The sequence below is a fragment of the Pungitius pungitius genome, chromosome 19, assembly GCF_949316345.1.
Source record: "Pungitius pungitius chromosome 19, fPunPun2.1, whole genome shotgun sequence".
NCBI lineage: Eukaryota > Metazoa > Chordata > Actinopteri > Perciformes > Gasterosteidae > Pungitius > Pungitius pungitius.
Window position 1 is genome coordinate 577,413 of NC_084918.1, and position 25,088 is coordinate 602,500.

Sequence of the window (25,088 nt, forward strand, 5' to 3'; positions counted from 1 at the left end):
CGGACTCGCAGCATCCTGACGTCGTCTCTCGGAGCACAAAGTGAAAAAACGCAGCTCGGGGAGATGCTGCTTCGTCCCAGAGAACGCACGGATTCACGAGGACGCGCGTCTCTCACCTCCTTCAGGGACCTTTTTTTAAAGGAATATTTCTATTTATAATTCGGACAGTAATCGTGTGTTTCTATTCATTTTTTATGGCCGCCGCCGCCGTCCCCAGCATCAGCACCAGCAGCGCAGGGCCGCCGGGATTCAACCAGCACACCTAGCGGCTCACCGCCATGCTTCCCTGTCTCAAACCCCGGAGAAGAGCTCAGCGCGACGCATCCTAGTGAGGACCATCAGGGTGACTTCAATCATCACACCGCGCGGCGTGCGTGTGCGTGTACGTGTGTGTGTGCGCGTGTGCGTGTGTGTGCGTGTGTGTGTGTGTGTGTGCGCGTGTGTGTGTGCGTGTGCGTGTGCGTGCGTGTGTGTGTGTGTGTGTGTGCGTGTGTGTGTGTGTGTGTGTGTGTGTATGAATCCAAGAGGCTGCACGTTGAATTCAAACATTAACATCATTACTAAATGTACAAAAGAGCTCTGTGGGACCTTGAAGTGTTTTTTTCTCAGTGGACAGAAAACATCTGACACAGTTAATGTGACCTGCAGAAAGGGCATGAGTGTGTGTGTGTGTGTGGGGGGGGGGGAGGGGGGTTCATCTAAGATATAAATAACCTTTATTGATCCCACTCATTGACATCAGCAGGTGTGGGAGGACAAATGCATTGTGGGGATGCACCAGTGATGATGTTAACTATAGGTGTTCTGAACATAACCGTCAGTCATCTTCTGGTCCTCAGAGGGTCACAGGGGGGTCACACAGAGACACACCTGGAGCACAGCGTGTTATTATTTCATTATTATCAATAGAACTCCGATTTGAGGTAGTTTTTGTTCCTGTGAATCTTTTTAATTGTACATGAGAAAGTAGAACTTGTACCTGTGAGATGTTCTCAGGAACAAACAGCGTCATTGAAGCCGAGAGACAGTCTAAAGACAACGTCAACTAACCTCTCTCCTTCTCCACCTCAGACCCAGACGCCCCCCCTGACCTTTGACCTTGGCCCGGGACCTCGTCCCCATGGCGCAGCGGAGCGTCGACTGATCCAACCCAGAACGCCAAAGATGACAGAGAGCCGGCGGAGGAGGGAGCCGAGAGACGCAGGACGGCAACTCAGCGAGGCCCCAAGGACGTGAACCTCCTCCTCCTCCTCCTCCTCCTCCTCCTCCTCCTCCTCCTCCTCCTTCTTCATGTGCCGTTCGTGGAACCCAACGCACCGACGATTGTTGATTCACGTCCACCACCGAAGAAGAGTGTCTCTCCCCCTGGACGTCTCTCTGTAAGTGAGGAGTTTTAAAGTCAAAGACAGCGAAGACGATTGTTCTTCGAAACCCTCGAACTTTCCGTCGGGATCGAAACAATAAAACAGTTGAAGGTGGAGACGTCGCGATGACGCACCTCCACGCCGGCCTGAGCCCGGAGACCACGGAGAAGGCCCGCCTGGAGCTCAACGAGAACCCGGACACGCTGCACCAGGACATCCAGCAGGTAGACGACGCGCACACACACCATGTGTCTTATGCACGCTGCCACATGACATGAAGCCAAGCTCCGCGCCCGGCGCCCCCGTGGCTCCGTGTCCCGTGTGCCGTTGCAGGTGCGGGACATGATCGTGACGCGTCCCGACATCGGCTTCCTGCGGACGGACGACGACTTCATCCTCCGCTTCCTGAGGGCCAGGAAGTTCGAGCAGGCCGAGACCTTCCGGCTGCTGGCCCAGTACTTCCAGTTCAGGCAGCAGAACCTCGACATGTTCCAGAGCTTCAAGGTGGCCGATGTGTCCTCGTGAGACGTTCTCCTCTCCTGTCTCCTTTCTCCTCCTCTCCTTGTCCTTCTCTCCTTCTTCATCCTGCCATCCCCACGTCCTTTCCTCCTTCCCTCCTTCCTTCCTCTCCTCTCTCCTTCTTCCGCCCTCTCAGCATCCTTGTCTTTCCTCTGCTGTTTCCTTTCCTTTGTCCTCCTTGTTTCCTTTGTTATTTTCACTACCTCCTTGTCTCCTCTCCTGTTTTCTGCCCTCTCCTTATTTCTTCTAAGCTTGTCTTGTCTCCCTTACTTGTTACCTTTTGTCTCAGTGTTTCCTCTCCTTGTTTCTTTTACTTCCCGTTTCCTCTTGTTTGTTTCCTTTCCTAGTATCCTAGTAACTGAGGGACACACAGTGAACTGTCTTCTAATGTGTCCTTGTTTCCTTTCCTTAAACAGGTGGACGACCCTGGCATCAAGCGGGCGTTGATGGACGGATTCCCCGGCGTCCTCGAGACGCCGGACCAACATGGCCGAAAGATCCTCATCCTGTTCGCCTCCAACTGGGACCAGAGCAGGTACACACACACACACACAGACACACACACACACACACACACACACACACACACACTATTGATTTAACACTATGAGCGTAATGAGTCGTAAAGACATGAAGCGTCACGCTGTGGTTAACTATTGATGAACTGATCACTGTGTCCTCCTCCTCATCCTCCTCATCCTCATCATCCTCCTCCTCAGGAACTCCTTCACTGACATCTTGAGGGCCATCCTCCTCTCTCTGGAGGTCCTGATCGAGAACCCTGAGCTCCAGATCAACGGGTTCGTCCTCATCATCGACTGGAGCAACTTCTCCTTCAAACAAGCCTCCAAACTCACGCCCAACATCCTCAAGCTGGCCATTGAGGGGCTCCAGGTACACTCACCTGATCCATAACCTACAGCAGATAAACTCACCTGATCCATAACCTACATCAGATAAACTCACCTGATCCATAACCTACATCAGATAAACTCACCTGATCCATAACCTACAGCAGATAAACTCACCTGATCCATAACCTACAGCAGATAAACTCACCTGATCCATAACCTACAGCAGATAAACTCACCTGATCCATAACCTACAGCAGATAAACTCACCTGATCCATAACCTACAGCAGATAAACTCACCTGATCCATAACCTACATCAGATAAACTCACCTGATCCATAACCTACAGCAGATAAACTCACCTGATCCATAACCTACATCAGATAAACTCACCTGATCCATAACCTACAGCAGATAAACTCACCTGATCCATAACCTACAGCAGATAAACTCACCTGATCCATAACCTACAGCAGATAAACTCACCTGATCCATAACCTACATCAGATAAACTCACCTGATCCATAACCTACAGCAGATAAACTCACCTGATCCATAACCTACAGCAGATAAACTCACCTGATCCATAACCTACAGCAGATAAACTCACCTGATCCATAACCTACAGCAGATAAACTCACCTGATCCATAACCTACAGCAGATAAACTCACCTGATCCATAACCTACATCAGATAAACTCACCTGATCCATAACCTACAGCAGATAAACTCACCTGATCCATAACCTACAGCAGATAAACTCACCTGATCCATAACCTACATCAGATAAACTCACCTGATCCATAACCTACAGCAGATAAACTCACCTGATCCATAACCTACATCAGATAAACTCACCTGATCCATAACCTACATCAGATAAACTCACCTGATCCATAACCTACAGCAGATAAACTCACCTGATCCATAACCTACAGCAGATAAACTCACCTGATCCATAACCTACAGCAGATAAACTCACCTGATCCATAACCTACAGCAGATAAACTCACCTGATCCATAACCTACATCAGATAAACTCACCTGATCCATAACCTACAGCAGATAAACTCACCTGATCCATAACCTACATCAGATAAACTCACCTGATCCATAACCTACATCAGATAAACTCACCTGATCCATAACCTACATCAGATAAACTCACCTGATCCATAACCTACAGCAGATAAACTCACCTGATCCATAACCTACATCAGATAAACTCACCTGATCCATAGCCTACATCCTCATCTCCTCTCCTTGCCCCCCAGGACAGTTTCCCGGCCCGGTTCGGGGGGATCCACTTTGTGAACCAGCCGTGGTACATCCACGCCATGTTCACCATCATCAAGCCCTTCCTGAAGGACAAGACCAGGAAACGGGTCAGAACTCGCTTCCTCTTCTTCTTTTTCTTCTTACGTTGCCTTGTTTCCTCTGTCCCCCCCCCCCCCCCTTTGATCTTCCTGCTTCCTCTCCTGACGTCTCCTTGTGTCCTCAGATCTTCCTGCATGGGAACAACCTGAACTCGCTCCACCAGCTGCTGCAGCCCGAGTGCCTCCCCTCAGAGTTCGGGGGGACGCTGCCCCCCTACGACATGGGCATCTGGGCTCGCTCGCTGCTCGGACCCGACTACAGCGACGAGACCGAGTACACGCTGACCTACCACGCGCTGCACGTCAGCGGGGGGGGGGACAAGGACGCCATGAGGAGGTGAGGAGGCGGAGCCTCGGGGCTGTACTGCATACAACTAGTGAGTACTAGTTACTAGTAGTAAGTACTACCTGTGTATAAGTACTACTACTGTGTGTTCCAGGTCTCAGTCGGTGGTGGAACCAGGAAGCCTGAAGACAACAGACCGAGAGACCAGCACCCCCCTGCTGGCCCTGGACTGACCCCCCCCCCCCCCACACACACACACACGCATACACACTCACACACACACATAGACACACACACACACACACACACAGACACACACACACAGACACACACACACACACACACACACACACAGACAGACACACACACACACACACACACACACAGACAGACACACACAGACACACACACACGCATACACACTCACACACACACACATACACACACAGACACACACACACACACACGCATACACACACACACACACAGACAGACACACACAGACACACACACACGCATACACACTCACACACACACCCACACACACACACACACACACACAGACACACACACACACACACACACACACACACACGCATACACACTCACACACATAGACACACACACACACACACACACGCATACACACTCACACACATAGACACACACACACACACTCACACACACACACACACACACACACACACACACACACACACTCACACACACACTCACACACACACACACACTCACACACACACACACACACACACACACACGCATACACACTCACACACATAGACACACACACACACACACACACAGACACACGCACACACGCATACACACTCACACACATAGACACACACACACACACACACACACGCACACACACACTCACACACACACACACACACACACACACACACACACACACACACACACACACACACATACACACACACACACACACACACACACACACACTCACACACACACACACACACACACACACACACACACACACACACACACACACACACACACATACACACACACACACACACACACACACTGTCCTGTCTCTGAGCCTCTCCATCTGTCCTCTGATGTTTTGTGAGACATTCAGTGTGACGATTGCGTTCAATCAGTAAAACTTTATTTAAACCTCAGAAAACAAACAATGAACAAGGATTCTTTTTAATCAATTAAACCTGGATTAAAAAAGATTAAAGAGTTTAGAGCATTTCTATCATGCTTGATTTCTTTAGAACGTATGTATCATATATAATGTATCATATATATGGTATCATATATAATGTATCATATATATGGTATAATATATAATGTATCATATATATGGTATCATATATAATGTATCATATATATGGTATCATATATAATGTATCATATATATGGTATAATATATAATGTATCATATATATGGTATAATATATAATGTATCATATATATGGTATAATATATAATGTATCATATATAATGTTCTGCGAGAAGCCAACAGGTTTAAATGTAATTCCTGATTTAATTTGGGATTAAAGAGAATCCTAGTTGGGGAAACATAAATGTGATAAAACATTTATCTTTGGTTTTCTGAGCTGTGAATCAAAAATGTGAAAAAACTCTTTACCGACTATCTAAGTATTTTAAGAGTATTTTACCAAAACTCATGAATCAAAATACTTTTGAATTTAACGTCCTGATAATCTGAAAGAGAAATAACTTGATCATGAGCGGATAAAAGAAACCGCTCCAACAGTGAGAAATAATTAAAGTATTATGCTGTAAGGAAACCACACAATGCCAAATTATGACCTTTGACCTCAAAGGGAAAGATTGTTTCTACTGAATATTAAGTTATTATGAGGATTGTATATTATTGTTAGAAGTATTAGTGCACTCAAAGAAGAATGTGACACACTTAATCAATGTAACCAGAGGTTTAAGGTACCTTCAGCTTTTTAAAACCTCGTCATGCTTTGCAGGTTGATGCTTTTATTTTGAAAATCTCAATGGGATGTTGATTTACGTCCGTCACCACTTTGTGTTTAACTTGTGATCAGGTGATCTCACTGAGCAGCGGCGTGGTCTCCACCCGACTAATGTATTCACTGGAATGAATGTAGAGAATAAACATTTACACAGAACTCAAAGGCTTCATTCCAACACTCACCGGGGCCTACGACTAGGGAAGGAGACAAGGAGAGGGAAGTGGAGGAAAAGATGAGAGGGGCTGAGGACAAGAGACAAAGAGAGGAGATGAGAAGGAAAGGAGATAACTAGAGGAGAGGAGGAGAGGAAAAGGAAACAGGAGGAATGGCGATGAGGAAAGGAAACAAGGAAAAGAGATGCAGATGTTTCCTCAGAAACAGCTGATCGAACAAATAAAAACACGTTTTCTTTGTGTTTTAATCATTTTTAATACAAATATAAATCTTTAATAACTGTGTTTTGTTGTTTTGTGCAAATGTGAAAGAAAAACTCAGTGGTAAAAATGAAGGCCTCTTATCTAATAAACAATAACAACAACAACTTGTGAATTAAAGTAAACATTTGAGTTGCTTTCAACAGAACAGCTGTTTTTATTCTATTTAACAGAAAATAAACCTAAAAACAAATCTACACATCCACTTAAAACCCAACACCAGAACCAGGACCAGGACCTGAAACCACAAGTAGGGGAGAGGAGACAGAGAAAGGAGATGAGGAGAGGAGACAGAGAAAGGATACAAAAACTTTATTTTCTGTTAAATATAGAAAAAAACAAATAACCCCGAACCAGAACCCTGAGCCCGTTGGAGCAGAAGGCGTACCGTGTGTGTGTGTGTGTGTCCCTGTGTGTGTGTGTGTGTGCGTCTCGGCTTGTAAAGTCAAGTAGCAACGTTTCCGTCTCCTTCGGTCCGACGGTTCCATCCTTCACACGGAACCCGTCACAGGAAGTGCTCTCCCACCCGGCGGCAGCAGGAGGAGCAGCGTGCGCTCTGATTGGCCGGCGCTGCCCTCTAGATGGCGCTCAGGCTGTGGCGCTGGAGGGCCGTGAGCTCCGGGTGCCACACGTCCACGATGAAGATGAGCCGGTAGCTGGCGGCATCCTGCCACACCTCGTGCTCGAAGGAGTCATCGAAGATCAGGACGCGGCCCTCCTCCCACTCCCTGGGGGGGGGGGGGGGGGGGGGGTTCATTCATTCATCAGTGCATTTTGTGCATCGCTACATGGATCCTGAACTAAAACCTCTTCATGGCCCGTGGGCCGGAGACCACTGAGGCTCGGTGGTGTGATGAAGAGGAGGAGGAGGAAGGGTACCTGGTCTGGTTGGTGCAGCGGATCTTGCAGCCGGGTTTGGGGACGACGAGGCCGAGATGCATCCTGAGTCTGCAGTTAGTGGGACCAGTGTGAGGCCACACGTGTGTCCCAGGGTGCATCACGGAGAACTTGATCTGAGGACACACACACGCATTCAGACATGGAACCAGATGATCTCTTATTTCTAAAGCTCTTTTAAGACTGTGTGTGTGTGTGTGTGTGTGTGTGTACCTGTCCTCTCTTGCAGCCTGTGGCCTCAGAGTACTTCTCCAGCAGGGAGCAGGTCTTGGGGACGCCGTGGCAGCCGTTCCCTGCTTTCTTTCCTGCAAACACACAAATGTCCTTGAATGAACTGTCCCAGATGTTGAGGAGGAGCTCAGAAGGAGCAGATGAACGAGTGAACGTGTTGCCGTACCTTGTTGCCACAGCGTGTACTGGCCCCACTCGCCTTTCTCCCTCAGGTTCTCCTCCTCAGGAACAAAGGAGCCCGTCTTCTGGTCCATCACGGCCAAAGCCTCGTCCCGGATGGTCTTCCAGTTCCTCTCCAACGTCTGGACAGAGACAAGCTCACTAGTTGCGTCTCCTTCAGAAAGCATCGAGTCCTTCAGAGGTCTTTGTGGGGTCTCCTCCTCACCCGGACCAGGTCGGTGTAGCCCGTCTCCTTGGCTGTCCACCACGGCTGAGCCTTCAGTCCGTCCACGTTGTAGAGAGACCTCTGCCACACCGACGCAAAGTGACCTCGCTTGTGACCCAACTCGTACCAGTGGTAAGCCTGGGGGGTTAAATGGTCTTTATGACTCAGTGAATTTATTATATATATATATATATATATATAATAATATGTATAATACGTAGCTGTGGCGTTACTCTGTATTACTTTATTATATATAATCTAGTGCTGTCAAATGATAATATGTGTAAAATATTTAATCACGATTAATCTCATTTATGTCATAGTTAACTAAAAATGAATCACAATTAATCGCAAATGTTTATTCTAAATGTGTCTAAATGGACTCAGCCCAAAGCGAGTCTTATTGCAGAAACAATGACCCTAACAGACATGTTCCTCACGTGTGGACCATCCATCCCAAAATAACGCCTTCAACTGGCAGCACTCATGTGATCAGAGACATTTGTCCTCACGCTCTCGTCTCCGACCCTCTGCAGCGCGTCTCCCAGGTGGAAATAGAACCTTCCGTCATCCGTCCCCGGTTCCCCCGACTCGATCCCTTCCTAAAGGACCCGAACCAACCACACACACATCCATGTGTTTATCTATAATATCTATATATATATCTATATATATATATATAGATATATATATATATAAACTCGTATCATACCTTCAGGTACGGAATGCTCTCTGCTATCATGTTCTCTGACTTCAAGATGAAGCCGTAGTGAACTTTAGCGAAGCCGTCGCTAGGGGCAACCGCCAGGACCTGCAGGGAGACGGACGACCAATCAGAGACGAGCACGGGACAGCGCCTCAACCGGCGATCACACACACACGCACGCCTACCTCCCCAAAGACCCTCCTGGCGCCCTTGTTGTCGCCTAGCAACAGGTGAGCAACGCCCATTTCGTTCTTCAGGCTGATGTCCTCCGGAAAGATCTGCACCATCTTCTCCAGCGTAGCCAGGGAGCCCCGGATACGACCTGACGGAGGAAGCCATGTACGGAGGTTTGAGTATTGCTCCTGGTGGCAGTGGTCGTAGTAGTACTCGTAGGATTTTGTCTCACCCAGGAACTGCTGTCGCTCGGCGCGTCTCTTCAGCGCCGCCCTCAGGAGGTCAGAGGTCACGTCGGGGAGTTCGGCAGCTTCTCTGTAGCTGTTGATGGCTTTCTGCAGCATGTCGTTACTACGCAGCTTCTCAGCCAGGTCGTCCTCCACCTGCAGACACCACACACGGTGCGCTAGTACTGTGTGGTACTACCACAGGTAGTACTGTGTGGTAGTACTCTGTGGTAGTACTGTGTGGTAGTACTCTGTGGTAGTACTCTGTGGTAGTACTGTGTGGTACTACCACAGGTAGTACTGTGTGGTAGTACTCTGTGGTAGTACTGTGTGGTAGTACTCTGTGGTAGTACTGTGTGGTAGTACTCTGTGGTAGTACTGTGTGGTAGTACTCTGTGGTAGTACTGTGTGGTAGTACTGTGTGGTAGTACTCTGTGGTAGTACTGTGTGGTAGTACTGTGTGGTAGTACTCTGTGGTAGTACTCTGTGGTAGTACTCTTTGGCAGTACTGTGTGGTAGTACTGTGTGGTACTACCACAGGTAGTACTGTGTGGTAGTACTCTGTGGTAGTACTCTGTGGTAGTACTGTGTGGTAGTACTGTGTGGTAGTACTCTGTGGTAGTACTGTGTGGTAGTACTGTGTGGTAGTACTCTGTGGTAGTACTCTGTGGTAGTACTCTTTGGCAGTACTGTGTGGTAGTACTGTGTGGTACTACCACAGGTAGTACTGTGTGGTAGTACTCTGTGGTAGTACTCTGTGGTAGTACTGTGTGGTAGTACTGTGTGGTAGTACTCTGTGGTAGTACTCTGTGGTAGTACTCTGTGGTAGTACTGTGTGGTAGTACTGTGTGGTAGTACTCTGTGGTAGTACTCTGTGGTAGTACTCTGTGGTAGTACCTGGGCTCTCCCGTAGCGGGCTCGGGGGCTCTGAGGATTCTGTCCGACCAGAGACTCAAACGCCCTCAGAGCTTCTTCCAGCTTCCCCTGAAGGAAAGAAGACGATTCATTCGTTCATAAATGGACGAATGAATGAAAGAAGGTCGATAACAAGCTCCTCTTTAACTCCAAACATCTGGAGGATAATTAAATGAACATCTGGAATGTTTACCTTCTTGCGGAGTTTTTCTGCAGCGTCAATTTCTGCTTTAATCGTCTTGTCAAACTTATTCAACAACTTGGGTTTCTTTTTCTTTGCTGGAGAAAAAAAAGGAAAATAAAACTTAAATCCAAAAAGCTGCTTCAAACTATTTGTGTGAGCTCAAATAAATTCACACGGAGTGGAACATACGCCAAATTACCCCCCTAAAGAATATAATTGCCCCTGATATCACGAGGCACAAAATGCCTCCATCATTTCCTCCAACAGGAATTATTATTTAGTCAAACTTGTCCAAAACATTGCAGCCGTAACAAATCGGTCCAGTTTCCTTGTTCCCTGTCCTTGTATATTTCTGCTCTAGTTTCTAAGATGTGTAGTTATTTTTGGTTTGAATAAACATTCTAAACCCTTAGGCCATCTCAGTACTGACCACTAGGTGGCGCCTTGTCAGTGTGCAGTTCACCCTCCGCCTCCTTTGGTGAGTCGCTCTCAGGTTGCGGTTCTACTGGTTCAGACCGGTTCTGTGCCTCCACCTCTGGCAGAAGGATGAACAATAGTTCAGTTTGTCTTCTGGCCTCAGAGGTGAGCAGCTGGTTCCAGGTGTTTGGGCGACGTACCTGATTGCTGGGAGAACTTGGAGCTCGTCAGGTATCGTCCAGACTCTGCTACGGAATCCAAAGAAAGACCCCATCATGACTTAGAAAGGTGTCGCCATAGTAACCTCCACATCGCGTTTCATCAGGGCAAACAGTTAAATCGTCAGGTAATATTTAATTTAATATTATTATTAATATTTATTTAGATGAGAAATAATCTTCATCTGTCTTTATTGGGAAAAAGGATTCTGAGGGGTGGAGACAGAACCAAGACCAGGACTTTTGGGGGTTTCCACTGACCTGGACTCTCCTCTGGGGGGCGCTCCTCCAACAGAACTACAACAGGAAACACAGAAATAACAGTTCAAAGTACTCTAATAAAGACTACTACTGTAGAGGTAGTATTACTGGACAAGTCTCACCTCCAGTTGTGTCTATTGTTTCAGTTCGAGCTTCTGAAATAAGAAGATGAACAAAAACAACCAGGAGAGAATTCTTATGAAAACTATTAAGTATTAAGTATTAAGTATTAAGTATTAGTCACTCACCTTGTGGATGACGGCTGTCTCTGGGGTCATCTGTAACATACAGGTACTGTAAGTGTACATTTAAAGTTCTACGTTCTACTCTTCTTCTTTACTACATCTCAGAGGTACATTGTGTACTTAGTTATTATGTAGTTATGATGGAATATTAGTCCAGAAATATAACAGGAACATATTTACTTTAAGAATTTTAACAACCTTTTTAAAATGCACGTATTGTATGTGGCTTTGGATGAAACCGTCATCTAAATAACAAATATAAATAGTTTTAGCAACAGCAAGACTTTCACTTGTAGTATTTTCCCAGTGTGGTACTTTTACTGCAGGAAAATATCTGAATAATAATACAACAGTTATTAATATACCTGGCACAAAGTCGTCTTCCACCAGAGGGACGGCAGCTGTGACGCACACACACACGCACACACACACACACACACACACACGCACACGCACACGCACACGCACACGCACACGCACACGCACACGCACACACACACACACACACACACACACACACACACACACACACACACACACACACATTATTTGGCTTCATTTATTTGAGTTGACTGATAAAGAATGGGGGTTGGGGGGTGCGTCCTTGAACACAGCCCCCCCCCCCCCCCCTCTAGTGTGTCTTAAGACTATCTGTCCCCCCCACTGTCCTTTCCTCCCAGCGTTCCTGTCCTTGTGAGGTTAACCTGACCTTCTGCCCCCCCCCCTGCACACGTACCTGGGCCTGGTGTCCCACCAATGAGTGTTGCACAGGACAGACGTATGTGATGTAGACGGTTATGAGATCAGTGAGAGTCATTTCCCACGTACCTTCGTCATCATCATCTTCATGGTGGGCGGAGCTGCTCTCTGAGGACGTGGGAGCAGAGATGATGTTATTTAATGTCAATCAAAGTGAAACGGAGCGGATTACACTGGTTCTGATGGACCTTTCAGTGGTGACTCCTGGTTTGTTTCTGAGAGGAACAGCCATCGATATGTCATTAGAACAAATACACATACACACCTGTCTCGCTGGGTGGGGTTTCGTGCGACGTAGCCTGTTTTGGCTCCGCCCCCTGGGACTCTGAAGCTCTCTGATTGGTCCTTTCAGCTGGATGCTCTGCGGTTTCTTTTGTTTTCAGACCTTGAGAGATTGGGGAGAGAGGGAGTTTATACGACATGTTCATCACTGATATGGTGTCATCTTTGGCAAAAGGAAGAATATTACTTTGAGTAGCACGGATCTACGACTTGAACGTGTGTCTCCTGCTTGCAAGTTTTATATAATAAATGATAATGATTTTACACCAGTGAGTAAGAATTATTTGAACTACATACTGATTGACAGGTCATAAAGCGGAGTCTCCTCACTCCATGTTTGGTCATTTTCTGTTTACTGAAAACACAGTGACATTAAGGTGTCTTCATAAAACCGGTTTTAAATAACTTTATACACCTTTCACACAACTTCCGTATTTGTTAGCGGAAATACGCAATCGTCATGGTGATCTTCTTCCTGTCTGTCAGGCCAACAGTAAACAGAGTTATTGTTCCAGCTGTTCCCACAAGGACACATCTGTCCTTTCGTCCCCTCCCTGTTGATGGTGACGTTCGACCAACATGGATTCAGACCATTCGGCATTTTAAGGATCACTGAAACCAGAGGCCCTTTTCCTTTAGATTTCCCCCTTAAAGGGAAAAAGGAGCCAGTGTTTGAGCCAAAGACGCCAGCTGGTGACGTCTGTAGGAGTCGAGATAAAAGAAAGAGCAACTTTAAACCACGATGATGCGACGCCTTTATTTATTTTGGTCTTTATTTCGTTTTCCTCCACCAGTCTCAAAGGTGACTGCAGGTAAATCTGGGAGCGACGTTGTGATCCATTTTCTCCTGAAGGTCCACATTGATTTTGCATCTCTGGTTCTTGTGAAAAAGGTCTATTTAGCGTCATCGCTTCCTGCTGCAGGTCTGTGAGAAGAGTCACTCCTCACCTGCTCTCTCCTCAGGTGGATCGCCCACACCTGGCCTCTCTGCTGCCTTCAGGCCTGTTCATTGGACGAGAGGTTCAGGGGAGAAATGAGCACCGTCATTCTTTACAGAAAGTAACTTCCTCAGTTTGAGACCCAATAATAGAAAATGAAGATCATGAGAGGAATCAGCAGTGTGTTACCAAACAACTAGAAGGTGATTTTACCAACTCAGAGGAACAAAGTTGATGCAAACACATGCAAGTAGACACAAGAAGGAGCTCCAGAGGCCTCCGATCAGGACACACAAACTGTAAAGGTGTACAGACCATGTGCAACAAACAAGGCTACATGACCGCTCCACGTTAGCGTAGCATCGACTGCACCAGACTTCATTCAGAAAACAGCAGTTCTAAAGGTGGTCTGCTCGTCGTCCTGAGAGTAATAAAGAAATGGGCATCATTTTTTACTTCAGCATCACCTTCTATATGTTTACTGTGAGTTGAATCACGTGTAAATGTTCATTTTTGTTTTACACAGCGGAGAAAGAGAAGTAAAAAGTTCAGGTTCACACGTCTTGGGAAGGAAACTCCATCCGAGAAGAAGTGATGAGAGGAGGAAGCTGTGGTGGAGTGAGATAACGTCGAAAGGAGGAACACACTTTACAAAAGAAGGAGGCCTCCGTCATGTTCGCCATCGGACAAGAACACAACCATCTCCATGTTTTAGAGATTTATTCTGAAATGATTTTCCCACAAATTCAAATCAGAGGAAAAATAATTGAATGACGAACTACATTTGAAACTGGAGCCAGAGTTTAAAGTTTTCAGTCACTAAATATTACGTTATTGCAACACTCCTTACAACACTTTTATTTTACAAAGGCTCACAACCACCAGAAGAATCCTTTGAGTGAAAATTTAAATATACAAACACCACAATATTAATCGTTACGCTAAACATCAAACGTGATCAGAACAGTCGATGCTCGTTTCTATTTTTACAGGATTTAAAAAAAAGAGCCTTTCTGTATTATTTGAATTTGAGCTTCATGTCTTCTGTCCCTCCAAAGTAAGAGTATTTTCACATTTAAACAAAATTTCATTATGTTCCTCCTCCTATATATTATATATATATAGATAGAAAGAGAGACATAATTCCATTCACGAGAAATAACGATCATGAAGAAGTTGCTGTCTTGTTAAAGGAACATTTTGAACTTGGTTTTCCAGATCAGGTCAAGGAATAGTGCTTAGGAATAGACGCTAGGAGGTCATTGTTTGGACTATTTGAATTCAGCCCTGTATACTACCAGAGGTAGAGACCTATCAATCACTGTGTAGCTCCGCTATGGGTCGTCTTGAAGACCTTCAGGACCTCTCCCTGTGGAACCTTCTGCTCCTGGTGTCTCACTCAGAGACAAGGAGGGCTTCTTTATGGACGTAGAGACCCGTGTACGTCTCTGGTAGAGAGAGACCTGTCAATCAGCGTTAGGCCCCGCCCTAAAGTCTCCCCTGCTTCATGGTCTGTGTGACTCTAAATGGACCATCAATCACTAAATGAACATCATGCTGCATTGAAAAAAACTTGAAACTAGAGACTGAGACCATAAACTCATGTTTACAATGTTTACTGAGGGAATAAATCAAGAGAGAAGTAGAGTCATTTCCTCATAGACGTCTATGGGAGCAGAGGAGTCGCCCCCTGCTGGTCACTACACAGAAGTAGAGTCATTTCCTCATAGACGTCTATGGGAGCAGAGGAGTCGCCCCCTGCTGGTCACTACACAGAAGTAGAGTCATTTCCTCATAGACGTCTATGGGAGCAGAGGAGTCGCCCCCTGCTGGTCACTACACAGAAGTAGAGTCATTTCCTCATAGACGTCTATGGGAGCAGAGGAGTCGCCCCCTGCTGGTCACTACACAGAAGTAGAGTCATTTCCTCATAGACGTCTATGGGAGCAGAGGAGTCGCCCCCTGCTGGTCACTACACAGAAGTAGAGTCATTTCCTCATAGACGTCTATGGGAGCAGAGGAGTCGCCCCCTGCTGGTCACTACACAGAAGTAGAGTCATTTCCTCATAGACGTCTATGGGAGCAGAGGAGTCGCCCCCTGCTGGTCACTACACAGAAGTAGAGTCATTTCCTCATAGACGTCTATGGGAGCAGAGGAGTCGCCCCCTGCTGGTCACTACACAGAAGTAGAGTCATTTCCTCATAGACGTCTATGGGAGCAGAGGAGTCGCCCCCTGCTGGTCACTACACAGAAGTAGCGTCATTTCCTCATAGACGTCTATGGGAGCAGAGGAGTCGCCCCCTGCTGGTCACTACACAGAAGTAGAGTCATTTCCTCATAGACGTCTATGGGAGCAGAGGAGTCGCCCCCTGCTGGTCACTCCACAGAATGACACTTTAACGCTTGAAGCACCAGCGTTTTTCTCCTGACTTAAAATGATCACTTCGAAAAGAGCTTAACTTAAAGTCATGTTGACCGAAGTTAACTTGATTCCATTGGCCTCTATGGGAAGTAGCTGTCCGGCAAGTCTGCTTTAAGTTGTTCAACTCAATTAAAACCCGTCCAACCAATGTAATATAAGATCATTTTGAAATAATGGCCCCCGCTAGCTGACGACAAAAAGAATTCTGTCCAGTGCAAAATAAAACAGAAAATAAAGTCATTTTTTAGCAAGATGTAAATTTCGAAATCATTCCTTTATTATTCAGACCTTTTTTGAGGATATTTACTTGACAAAAACATTTATAGAGATAAAAGCCAGAAAAGGGTTATTAGCTAATGTCCTCCAAAGAGTCTTTATCTATGAAGTGAGTTTCAACCTTAGTGTCACTACCACCGTTTATCAAGACGATCCGACGAGTCAATTCTTCTTCATCTTTTCCTGCACCGAGCTCTTCTCCCTCCGGATCTGAGACGAGTTGGACTTCTGGAATCTGTCCTTCTCCAATGTCTGCTTCTTTTGAGCAATACGTGACCTTTCCTTAGCGATACGCTCCCTCTCCATCCTCTCCTTCTCTAGTCGCTCTCTCTCTTTAGCGACTCGTTCCTTATCTAGTCGCTCTCTCTCTTTAGCGACTCGTTCCTTCTCTAGTCTCTCTTTAGCGACTCGTTCTTTCTCTAGTCTCTCTTTAGCAACTCGTTCCTTCTCTAGTCTCTCTTTAGCGACTCGTTCCTTCTCTAGTCTCTCTTTAGCGACTCGTTCCTTCTCTAGTCTCTCTTTAGCGACTCGTTCCTTCTCTAGTCTCTCTTTAGCAACTCGTTCCTTCTCTAGTCTCTCTTTAGCGACTCGTTCCTTCTCTAGTCGCTCTCTCTCTTTAGCGACTCGTTCCTTCTCTAGTCGCTCTCTCTCTTTAGCGACTCGTTCCTTCTCTAGTCTCTCTCTCTCTTTAGCGACTCGTTCCTTCTCTAGTCTCTCTCTCTCTTTAGCGACTCGTTCCTTCTCTAGTCTCTCTTTAGCGACTCGTTCCTTCTCTAGTCGCTCTCTCTCTTTAGCGACTCGTTCCTTCTCTAGTCTCTCCTTAGCGACTCGTTCCTTCTCTAGTCGCTCTCTCTCTTTAGCGACTCGTTCCTTCTCTAGTCTCTCTCTCTCTTTAGCGACTCGTTCCTTCTCTAGTCGCTCTCTCTCTTTAGCGACTCGCTCCTTCTCTAGTCGCTCTCTCTCTTTAGCGACTCGTTCCTCCTCTTTAGCGACTCGCTCCTCCTCTTTAGCGACTCGTTCCTTCTCTAGTCTCTCTTTAGCGACTCGTTCCTTCTCTAGTCTCTCTTTAGCGACTCGTTCCTCCTCTTTAGCGACTCGTTCCTTCTCTAGTCTCTCTTTAGCGACTCGTTCCTCCTCTTTAGCGACTCGTTCCTTCTCTAGTCTCTCCTTAGCAACTCGTTCCTCCTCTTTAGCGACTCGTTCCTTCTCTAGTCTCTCTCTCTCTTTAGCAATTTGTTCCCTCTCCAGGTTTTCTTTAGCGATCTTCTCTTTCTCAAGTTTCTCCCTTTCTTGAGTCAATCGCTCCTTCTCAGCCATCTCCTCCATCCTCTCCTTAGCAGCCATCGCCGTCTCAATTCTTTCCTTCTCAGCCTTCTCCATCCTTTCCTCAGCAGCCTTTTCCTTCTGAGCCTCCTTCACCATCCTCTCCTCTTGGGCCTTCTCCTCCTCCATCCATTCCTTTCTCCTCCGGGTCTCCTCCCTGAGCTGCTCCTGCGCTGCCTCCAGCGTCTTCATCTTCAGCGCCCAGCCTTTCTCCTTCTCCTCCTCTTCCTGGGCGAGGAAGGCCTTGATCTCGGCCAGGACGATGCGAGCGATCCTCTTGGCCTCCATCTTCTGGTGGATGACCCTGAGCTCCTCCCTCAGGGCGGAGCGCAGCCGGGCTCCTCTGACCGGCGGCTCTGAGGTGTCGGGTTCAAGGTGCAACTTTAAGCAGTTATGAATGATCTCGATGACGCGTGAAGGCACCGTCAAACCAAGCAGGAGATGTTAGCAGAGGATGCGACATGCTGCTAATGAACCTGCTCGACTGAGGATTGATCAATACATTTCCATCCATAAGTCTCTATGGGTTTAATGTTTCAGGAGATCAACCCACTCACTGTGTTTGTTAATAAAAGGGGTTCAATTCCACAGAATGAACAACATGCATCAATCGCTCCACTCAAATGAACAAATGGGTCGAGTCCCTCAAAGGAAACGATCAGAGCTTCAAAAGGTCACAATAGGAGACGTTCTCGTACCTCTGGTGGAGTTCCCTGCAGCAGAAGCCTCCTCTGCTTCAGATGGAACATCAACAGATGGTCATGAGACGAGATTAATGACTCAAACCAACAGCGTCACGCAGAGAAATCTACCTTCTGGGAGTTTAATCTCTTGATGGGATTCTTGGAGCGTCTCGTCTTCTGGGACCAAACACATCAAATATTTACATCCCGAAGACAAAGATCTGCCACATCATCACAGCAGGCAGGAGATACCAAAGGAATAATGGGAATTAAATGGAAAGATTTGGTTCACTTGCTGTTGCAAACAATGAAATTAGTTGATTGCTAATGAGCCCCCTCCAAAATAAAAGACTTCCCTCCAAAATGTTTTTCCTCTTCATGAATTTTCTACATTTCTTTTGTGTGTATTTTCTGCCCCAAATAGATTCCGCTTTGAAAATACAACATTTATTTGTACTTTGAAAAAAGAGCGTTTCTTAACTTTGGAAACGCTTTCTTAAATAAGCACGACAAACATACACGGTTTGTATTAAATTGTGAATGAATGTTTCTCCAAATTTCCCCAAATTCCTGCCCAACGTTCACAAAGAGACGCTTCAGAGAAACTAAGGTCTCCTGGGACATTAGTGATGTCATCGCGTCTCTTTAATGGTCCAGAGGCTTCTGAGACAACCATCACGTAGGACATCACCAGCAGGCTCACTTTCTACAGAACACATGGGGGCGGGTCTCCCTTGTGATTGACAGGTCTCCAAGTCCAAATACGGCCACTTCCTGTTCCTGTCATGTTGCTATAACGCGGACCCGCTTATCGGTTCCCATGACGACAACCGCGGGGGACATTACAGAGGACGATAAGGACCGATAAGGACAAGGAGACGGACGTTTACTTCCTCCACATCGAGCACAGAAGAGGAAGTACTTCCACCGAAGGGAAGCTGCTTCAAGTTCAACTTATTTGATCCCTTTAAATAGAATCTGAAAATATTCAACATGTTTCCAACTGTTTGGAAAGAAAACTAAGAATGAAATGTTCAAAAAGTCCCAATTTGAAGCTCAGAGTTCTGAGGGTAAAGTCACATGACGCGTTTGTTTGTTAGAGAAGGTCATGCTTTTCACACCTCACGTTTAGTACAGGTTTCAAGCAAGAGGTTGTTAAAACAGCACCTTTGCTGTGACTCTTCTTCTTCACCTTCCTGTCCTCTAGAAGGTTTGACAAAAGACGGGTGGGTTAGCCGTTAGCTTAGCATCAGACACACAAAGGAGACACGCTGGAAGGTACCTTTTCTCAGCTGGTGAGCTCTTAACTTCTTCTCATCTGAGCAGAACACAAGAGGAGCGATCACAACCACACGAGGAATGCTGTCAATCAATCAATCTGTGATCAACGCGTCACAAATCTAAAAGGGTCCAACCGGCACAAACTCCTCTTTAAAATGTGCCATCTCTCCATTGACCCATTTCAAGTTCTGCGTTATGTGAGTCTTTTATTATCGTTGGGTGACACAGTGAGAAATAACTAAATGTGTTGTGAGCCAACAACGGCTTCTCATAGATTTATTTATAGATATTTATATTTAACCCAAAAGTCCTGTTGAGCTTCCTCTTTCATGCTTCGCACCGTTGGGCCCAGTTGGGCCCGGTTGGAAACCACAGCGTCCTCCTGCGGCTCCCAGTCCGATCCTCGCTGGCCGTACTGGGCCCTCAGAGCCGAGCTACCGGCCCGGCTCCCCGGCCTCCAGGTTCTGGAGGTCCAGCGCGACCCCTTTGACCTCCTCGGCATCAGAGGGGGTCTGGCCTCCCACCTCCTCCTCCTCCTCCTGCGCCTGGGCCGTCGCCTCCTCCCCCTCCTCCCCCTCGGCCCTCTCTACGGGCGAGGACACTACGTCATAAAGGAAGGTGAAGAAGCCAGAGATCCAATCAGAGCCCTCCTCTGCTAAAATATTAAGAACCTCCTCAAGCGACTCGGCGTTACCGCCGCCATCTTTGGTCAAGCCTGACGAGAGAGAGAGGGGGGGGGGGGGCAGGGGGAGGGGGGGGCAGAGTAGAGGGCAGGATGCAAAAAGTGGGGGAGGAAGTGTGGAGGTGCAAAGAAAGGAAAGAGGAGGTGCTGCGAAAGGAATGGAGAGAATAAAGGAAACAAAAACCAGGACAACAAAATAAAAGATGGCGAAGCGGGAAAGAGAAAGAAAGCGATTAAAAGAAGTTAAAAGAAGAACAACATGAACCAAAGACAATCACGACTTCCTGTCTCGGTCTCGTCAGGCTTCCCGTCTGCTTTGAGCTACAGAGGCGGCCATCTTGGATCCGAGTCTGTGGGCTCTTCTTCACACTTCCTCAATGATCCCTCCCATCCTACTGATGATGTCATCATCAGTTTTTATTTTTACTATTCTTTTCTTTTGATGTAATAACTCAAGTAAGGACCAGTTTCAATGAAGAGGCACCGACGGTAAACTGGACCCAAACTAAACTATTTAGCTGTTGTTTACTCACAATAAACAGACAAAGTGATGCTGAAGTAACAATGATGCTACGCTAACACCATCACTCTAAATAACGTCTGTAATATAATAATTATATACGATAGTTATTAACCTCTGAGCAGGCGGAACCTTTAGTGCGCTACACACCACAGAAGAAGAAGACAGCTGAAATCATTTTAAAGTGGACTTGCCGAGCAGAACTTTAGCGTCTTCAACGTCAAAGTCTCCGTCTCCATCGGTGTCATAAGCCGTCAGCTTGCCTGAGGGAGGAAGAGGAGGAAGAGGAGGGGGTATTTCTTTATTTCATCATATTCACTCACATTTCCTCTCTACATTCTAATAGTTCTTTTCTCGTTTTCTTTAACGCGACCAGGACAAACTGTGCCGGATCCACCTGTTGGCTTCGTGGTGTAATCGGGTCATTTGACTCAGTAGATTCTGTCTGACAGCAGAACACTAACCGTCCCAAACCTTTTCTATTCCAGTACATGGAACTCAACCTGTAAATGCGGGTTTTAAATCTTGACATCGTACCTTGCAGAACTTCTGATAAGTTCATAGGAAACTCCTTTGCTCTGGCTGCATGCAGAGAGAAGAAGGAGAAGAAGAAGAGGCAGTAAAGTGCAGAAGAAGAAGAGACACAGCTGATGCGTTAAAGCACAAAGAGAAACCTATGGAGTGCACACGAGACACTTCCACTCTGTGCTGTTAATGAAGAACTGGTTTCATAAGCAGCAAAGCAATCATTACAATAACCACGAGGAGCACATCTCGGTCTACATGCAACTGTGGTTACATATATATATATATATATATATATATTTGTGTAACTGTGGTTACACAAATATATACATATATATATATATATATATATTTGTGTAACTGTGGTTACACAAATATATATATATCAAGCAACAATCTGTCTTTGTGCCGTAAATCAAAATAACACAAGTCTGTGATACGCTTCTTAAGAACATGAGGAAATAAACGTAGTGTTAAACAGACACACACTGATCATCTGAAACAGGAAGTCCGTCGCTCATGATGCAGCAGTGTGTGTGTGTGTGTGTGTGTGTCTGTCTGAGAGGAAGTTTGTAAACCACATGAAGTCACTCGGTTCCTCTCTAAAAAAAACCAACATTCTGCAAAGTCTGTGTGTGAGGAGCACGTCGTCTTTATTTAATGAAATCACACTTTCTTTTGTTTCCTTATGGTTGAAATGCACTTATTGGATGTCGCTTTAGATAAAAGCTAAATGACATGTGATGGAACGCAATGTGTGCACGTGTGTGTGTGTGTACGTGTGTGTGTCTGCGTGTGTGTGTGTGTGTGTGTGTGTGTGTCTGCGTGTGTGTGTGTGTGCACGTGTGTGTGTGTGTGTGTGTACGTGTGTGTGTGTGTGTATCTGTGTGTGTGCACGTGTGTGTGTGTGTGTGTGTGTGTATCTGTGTGTGTGTACGTGTGTGTGTGTGTGTGTGTGTGTATCTGTGTGTGTGTGTGTGCATAAAAACTCGAGCTCCATCATCACATTTCACTCGTAGCGACGCTAAAGATCTTTTTGTGTCGTTTCAAAGGACACGTCTCAGTCGCCATGACGACGTCTCCATCTCTGCTCTAACTTCTCACTTTCATGTTGACTTCCTTCTGTTATTCAGAGCAGCAACTCAAACACTTGATTTGTAGATGTTCACATTCCGTCAGATCAAATTGTGGAGTTAAAGGATATAAACGATATTCTCTTGTATTCATTTTATGATCATTATTATTATTCCACACAAACAGAAACGCACTTAAAGTGAATCAATGTTGGGATTATTAACAATGATCAGAATACAGACATCATGATGTCATAGTGATGTCATCTCACTCACCGATGACGCTGTCGTAGTCCACGACCTCGAAGTAGATCACGGCCACGGAGCTCCAGACCCCCAGCAGAGCCAGGACCACGAACCAGGTGAACATGGAGTACTTGGTTCCTCCTCCTCCTCCTCCTCCTCTCTCAGGCCTCTTTCCATTCTTGCTCTCCACCGCCGTCTTCCCCTCTGAGGGGAAAAAATCCAACGATGAAATCAAAGAAAATCCAGAAGCTCAAAGTTACAAATTAAATTAAAAAAAACTCTGAGTCAAACTTTATTGACACAAAGGTCCAGAGACAAAGTGTCACAGAGGGACCACCACAGCTGTTCATCCTGACGGACAGGAAGGACAACTGCTGGGTCGCCATGGACTCTGACCTTTGACCTCACACAATGCCTCAGTGTGGAAGGCTATTTGTTGACAGAGTGAAGACAGCAGGAGAACCAAAGCGTGTCGAGGAGCTTCTGGAGGGAAAAGGTCTCTTCTTTGATGGTGGAGAAACCTAAATCTAAACGTAACCGAGCCAAACCAAGCCAAGCCAAACCGTGCCAAACCAAACCAGGCTTCCAAACCTTTCCCACGCGTCTCCTGGACGAGGGGCTGCACCTCCTCCTTCGTCTGCGAGGCCTCCTCCTCCTCCTCTTCTACGCCTTCTAACCGATCCAAACCAGGCCAGATATGAACCAAGCCGAACCAGGCCAAACCCTAATCCCACACCTGGCCTACCTGTCTGTTGGAGCACAGGCTCCGCCTCCTCCTGTATCAGCGGCTCCGCCTCCTCGCCATACACCTCCTCTTCAGTGTAAACCTCCTCCTCAGTGTACACCTCCTCCTCAGTGTACACCTCCTCCTCGGCACTGATCTCCTCTACGGGAGCTGGGGGGGGCTCGGGGGGGCAGGAGGTGCCGTAGTGGCGGTAGCGCTGCATGGACCCGGGTCTCACCGAGACACAGGCCTCCAGGGATAAAGACACGAGGACCAAGAAGCAGAAAGAAACCCCAGCGAGGAGGAATCAAAGCGCCGAGCCCAGCAGGAGCTCCTCCTCCTCCTCCTCCTCCTCCTCCTCCTCCTCCCAGTATCCAGGGCCTGATCCACACTATTATTAGAGCCAACAAACCCAGTGTGTGTGTGTGTGTGACCTTCACACGTCTGGATATCTAACACCAGCCGCTGGGTCGTGCTTCTTGTCGGGAGTAATCGCACACCGGCCCCAACACAATACTCCTCACCAAGGAGTACTACACCGACTATTCATCGGCCCATCGGTAAAAAAGTATTGGAAAGTAATATAACTAATATTTATAATGGAATGTATTGAATGATAACCAAAGAACATACAATGAGGTGATTTGTGGGTTAATAAAACTGTAACGGTTGTAATTACATTATAGTTAGAAATAATAATAAAATAGAATTCTGAATGCTTCAGCGTTAACAAAAGAACTTTTAAATATCCAGTAAAACAATTTTACATGCACATCCGGCCCTCATTATTACCTGTGACAGGTGACCCTTGCTTTTTGCATGAGGAACTTGGATTTGAATGAAAGGGGGCGGAGCTACAGAGCAGTACAGGTACCAGGAGTAACAGGTACACGGATATTACACTCAAGTACTAATAGTATCCAGTTAAAATACTCCATTCAAAATGCTGATGGGGTAAAATTACAGAAAAAGTAACACCAGTAAAAGTATATAGAAAGCAGCATTTCAGCCCAGTAATTATATAGTTTGATTATAATAATATTACTATTGTTACAGAACTATTTCCTAAATACACAAACTATCGATCCTCTAATGCTGTTCATGTTGATGTTAAGAAATAAAACAAGAAAATAAAAAATATAAAGATATGTATTGAATGTAAACTGTGAAAGCTTATTCATGTCATTACTTGTCTTTGTGAATCAATAATCGGATTCATAACGTAAATAAATGAGTTTGTTGTCCCTCCATCACTCACGTGACACCACAACATCAACACAATGAGTCAGCGAACACAAATACACGTTAAGGCTTGTTGGCTGTTGTCAGCAGACCATTATCTGTGGTAGCTTAGCTTAGCTTAGCTTAGCGTCAGTAGCAGCCAGCGCGACGTCCAAACCAGAGCGGATGCTAATTTCGACCAGTTGAACATTCTCTCCTTCAGGGGGAAAGCAAACAGGTAGGAACGGGCGGATTAGGACTTTAGCATTAAGGTCCAAAGGCCACGGCTCGCTTCGGCATGAGTCCACTACCCAAACGGGCTCTGGGGGACTAAGACGAGGCGTTTTACTGCTGCTGGTCCCGCTCCTGGACACAGTCTTGTGCGCGAAGAAAAGTGCAAAACACACCGTCTGCAGCGTAGAAAGACGCCGT

At 46.3% G+C, this 25,088-nt stretch overlaps 2 protein-coding genes across 16 annotated transcripts in view; one reads left to right on the forward strand and one right to left on the reverse strand.

Moving 5' to 3' along the window:
* On the forward strand, nt 1-4,650 carry LOC119199031 (clavesin-1-like). 2 transcript variants are annotated; one of them, XM_037456696.2, is made up of 8 exons: nt 1-343; nt 1,072-1,588; nt 1,698-1,868; nt 2,300-2,418; nt 2,603-2,777; nt 4,010-4,120; nt 4,237-4,448; nt 4,552-4,650. In XM_037456696.2, the coding sequence occupies exons 2-8, from the start codon at nt 1,490-1,492 to the stop codon at nt 4,628-4,630; spliced, it is 966 nt and encodes a 321-aa protein (XP_037312593.1). In that variant the 5' UTR covers nt 1-343; nt 1,072-1,489; the 3' UTR covers nt 4,631-4,650. The 2 variants fall into 2 exon arrangements, with proteins under 2 accessions (XP_037312593.1, XP_037312594.1); XM_037456697.2 differs by having other exon boundaries at nt 1-328.
* The window catches only part of unm_hu7910 (un-named hu7910), a 20,826-nt gene continuing 382 nt past the window's right edge, over nt 4,645-25,088 (reverse strand). The window contains exons 1-25 of one of the 14 annotated variants that reach the window (XM_037455794.2): nt 23,457-25,088; nt 23,303-23,383; nt 22,742-22,915; nt 21,405-21,449; nt 21,062-21,130; nt 13,690-13,743; nt 12,725-12,844; nt 12,529-12,567; nt 12,066-12,101; nt 11,704-11,733; nt 11,578-11,610; nt 11,456-11,491; nt 11,177-11,221; nt 10,990-11,094; nt 10,569-10,654; nt 10,358-10,444; nt 9,466-9,616; nt 9,245-9,381; nt 9,066-9,164; nt 8,866-8,955; nt 8,354-8,491; nt 8,135-8,270; nt 7,951-8,042; nt 7,720-7,853; nt 4,645-7,568 (exon numbers count right to left, since the gene is read on the reverse strand). The exon at nt 23,457-25,088 is cut by the window's right edge and continues 184 nt beyond it. In XM_037455794.2, the coding sequence (XP_037311691.2) occupies nt 7,418-7,568; nt 7,720-7,853; nt 7,951-8,042; nt 8,135-8,270; nt 8,354-8,491; nt 8,866-8,955; nt 9,066-9,164; nt 9,245-9,381; nt 9,466-9,616; nt 10,358-10,444; nt 10,569-10,654; nt 10,990-11,094; nt 11,177-11,221; nt 11,456-11,491; nt 11,578-11,610; nt 11,704-11,733; nt 12,066-12,101; nt 12,529-12,567; nt 12,725-12,844; nt 13,690-13,743; nt 21,062-21,130; nt 21,405-21,449; nt 22,742-22,915; nt 23,303-23,383; nt 23,457-23,658 (2,370 nt within the window). In that variant the 5' untranslated portion in view covers nt 23,659-25,088 and the 3' untranslated portion in view covers nt 4,645-7,417. Of the gene's footprint in view, nt 7,569-7,719; nt 7,854-7,950; nt 8,043-8,134; nt 8,271-8,353; nt 8,492-8,865; nt 8,956-9,065; nt 9,165-9,244; nt 9,382-9,465; nt 9,617-10,357; nt 10,445-10,568; nt 10,655-10,989; nt 11,095-11,176; nt 11,225-11,455; nt 11,492-11,577; nt 11,611-11,703; nt 11,734-12,065; nt 12,102-12,528; nt 12,568-12,724; nt 12,845-13,689; nt 13,744-14,384; nt 18,058-18,399; nt 18,436-18,513; nt 18,562-19,551; nt 19,588-19,666; nt 19,703-21,061; nt 21,131-21,404; nt 21,450-22,741; nt 22,916-23,302; nt 23,384-23,456 lie in introns of those variants that run through there. The other 13 variants (XM_062559100.1, XM_062559101.1, XM_062559102.1 and 10 more) reach the window with 13 other exon arrangements.

Excerpts from the sequence above, each read along its gene's own strand:
- LOC119199031 (XM_037456696.2), top strand. The coding sequence starts at position 1,490 with ATGACGCACCTCCACGCCGGCCTGAGCCCGGAGACCACGGAGAAGGCC. Across the intron at positions 2,419-2,602 it reads TCCAACTGGGACCAGAGCAG|GAACTCCTTCACTGACATCT; the intron begins GTACACACACAC and ends CCTCCTCCTCAG. Across the intron at positions 4,449-4,551 it reads GACAAGGACGCCATGAGGAG|GTCTCAGTCGGTGGTGGAAC; the intron begins GTGAGGAGGCGG and ends TGTGTGTTCCAG.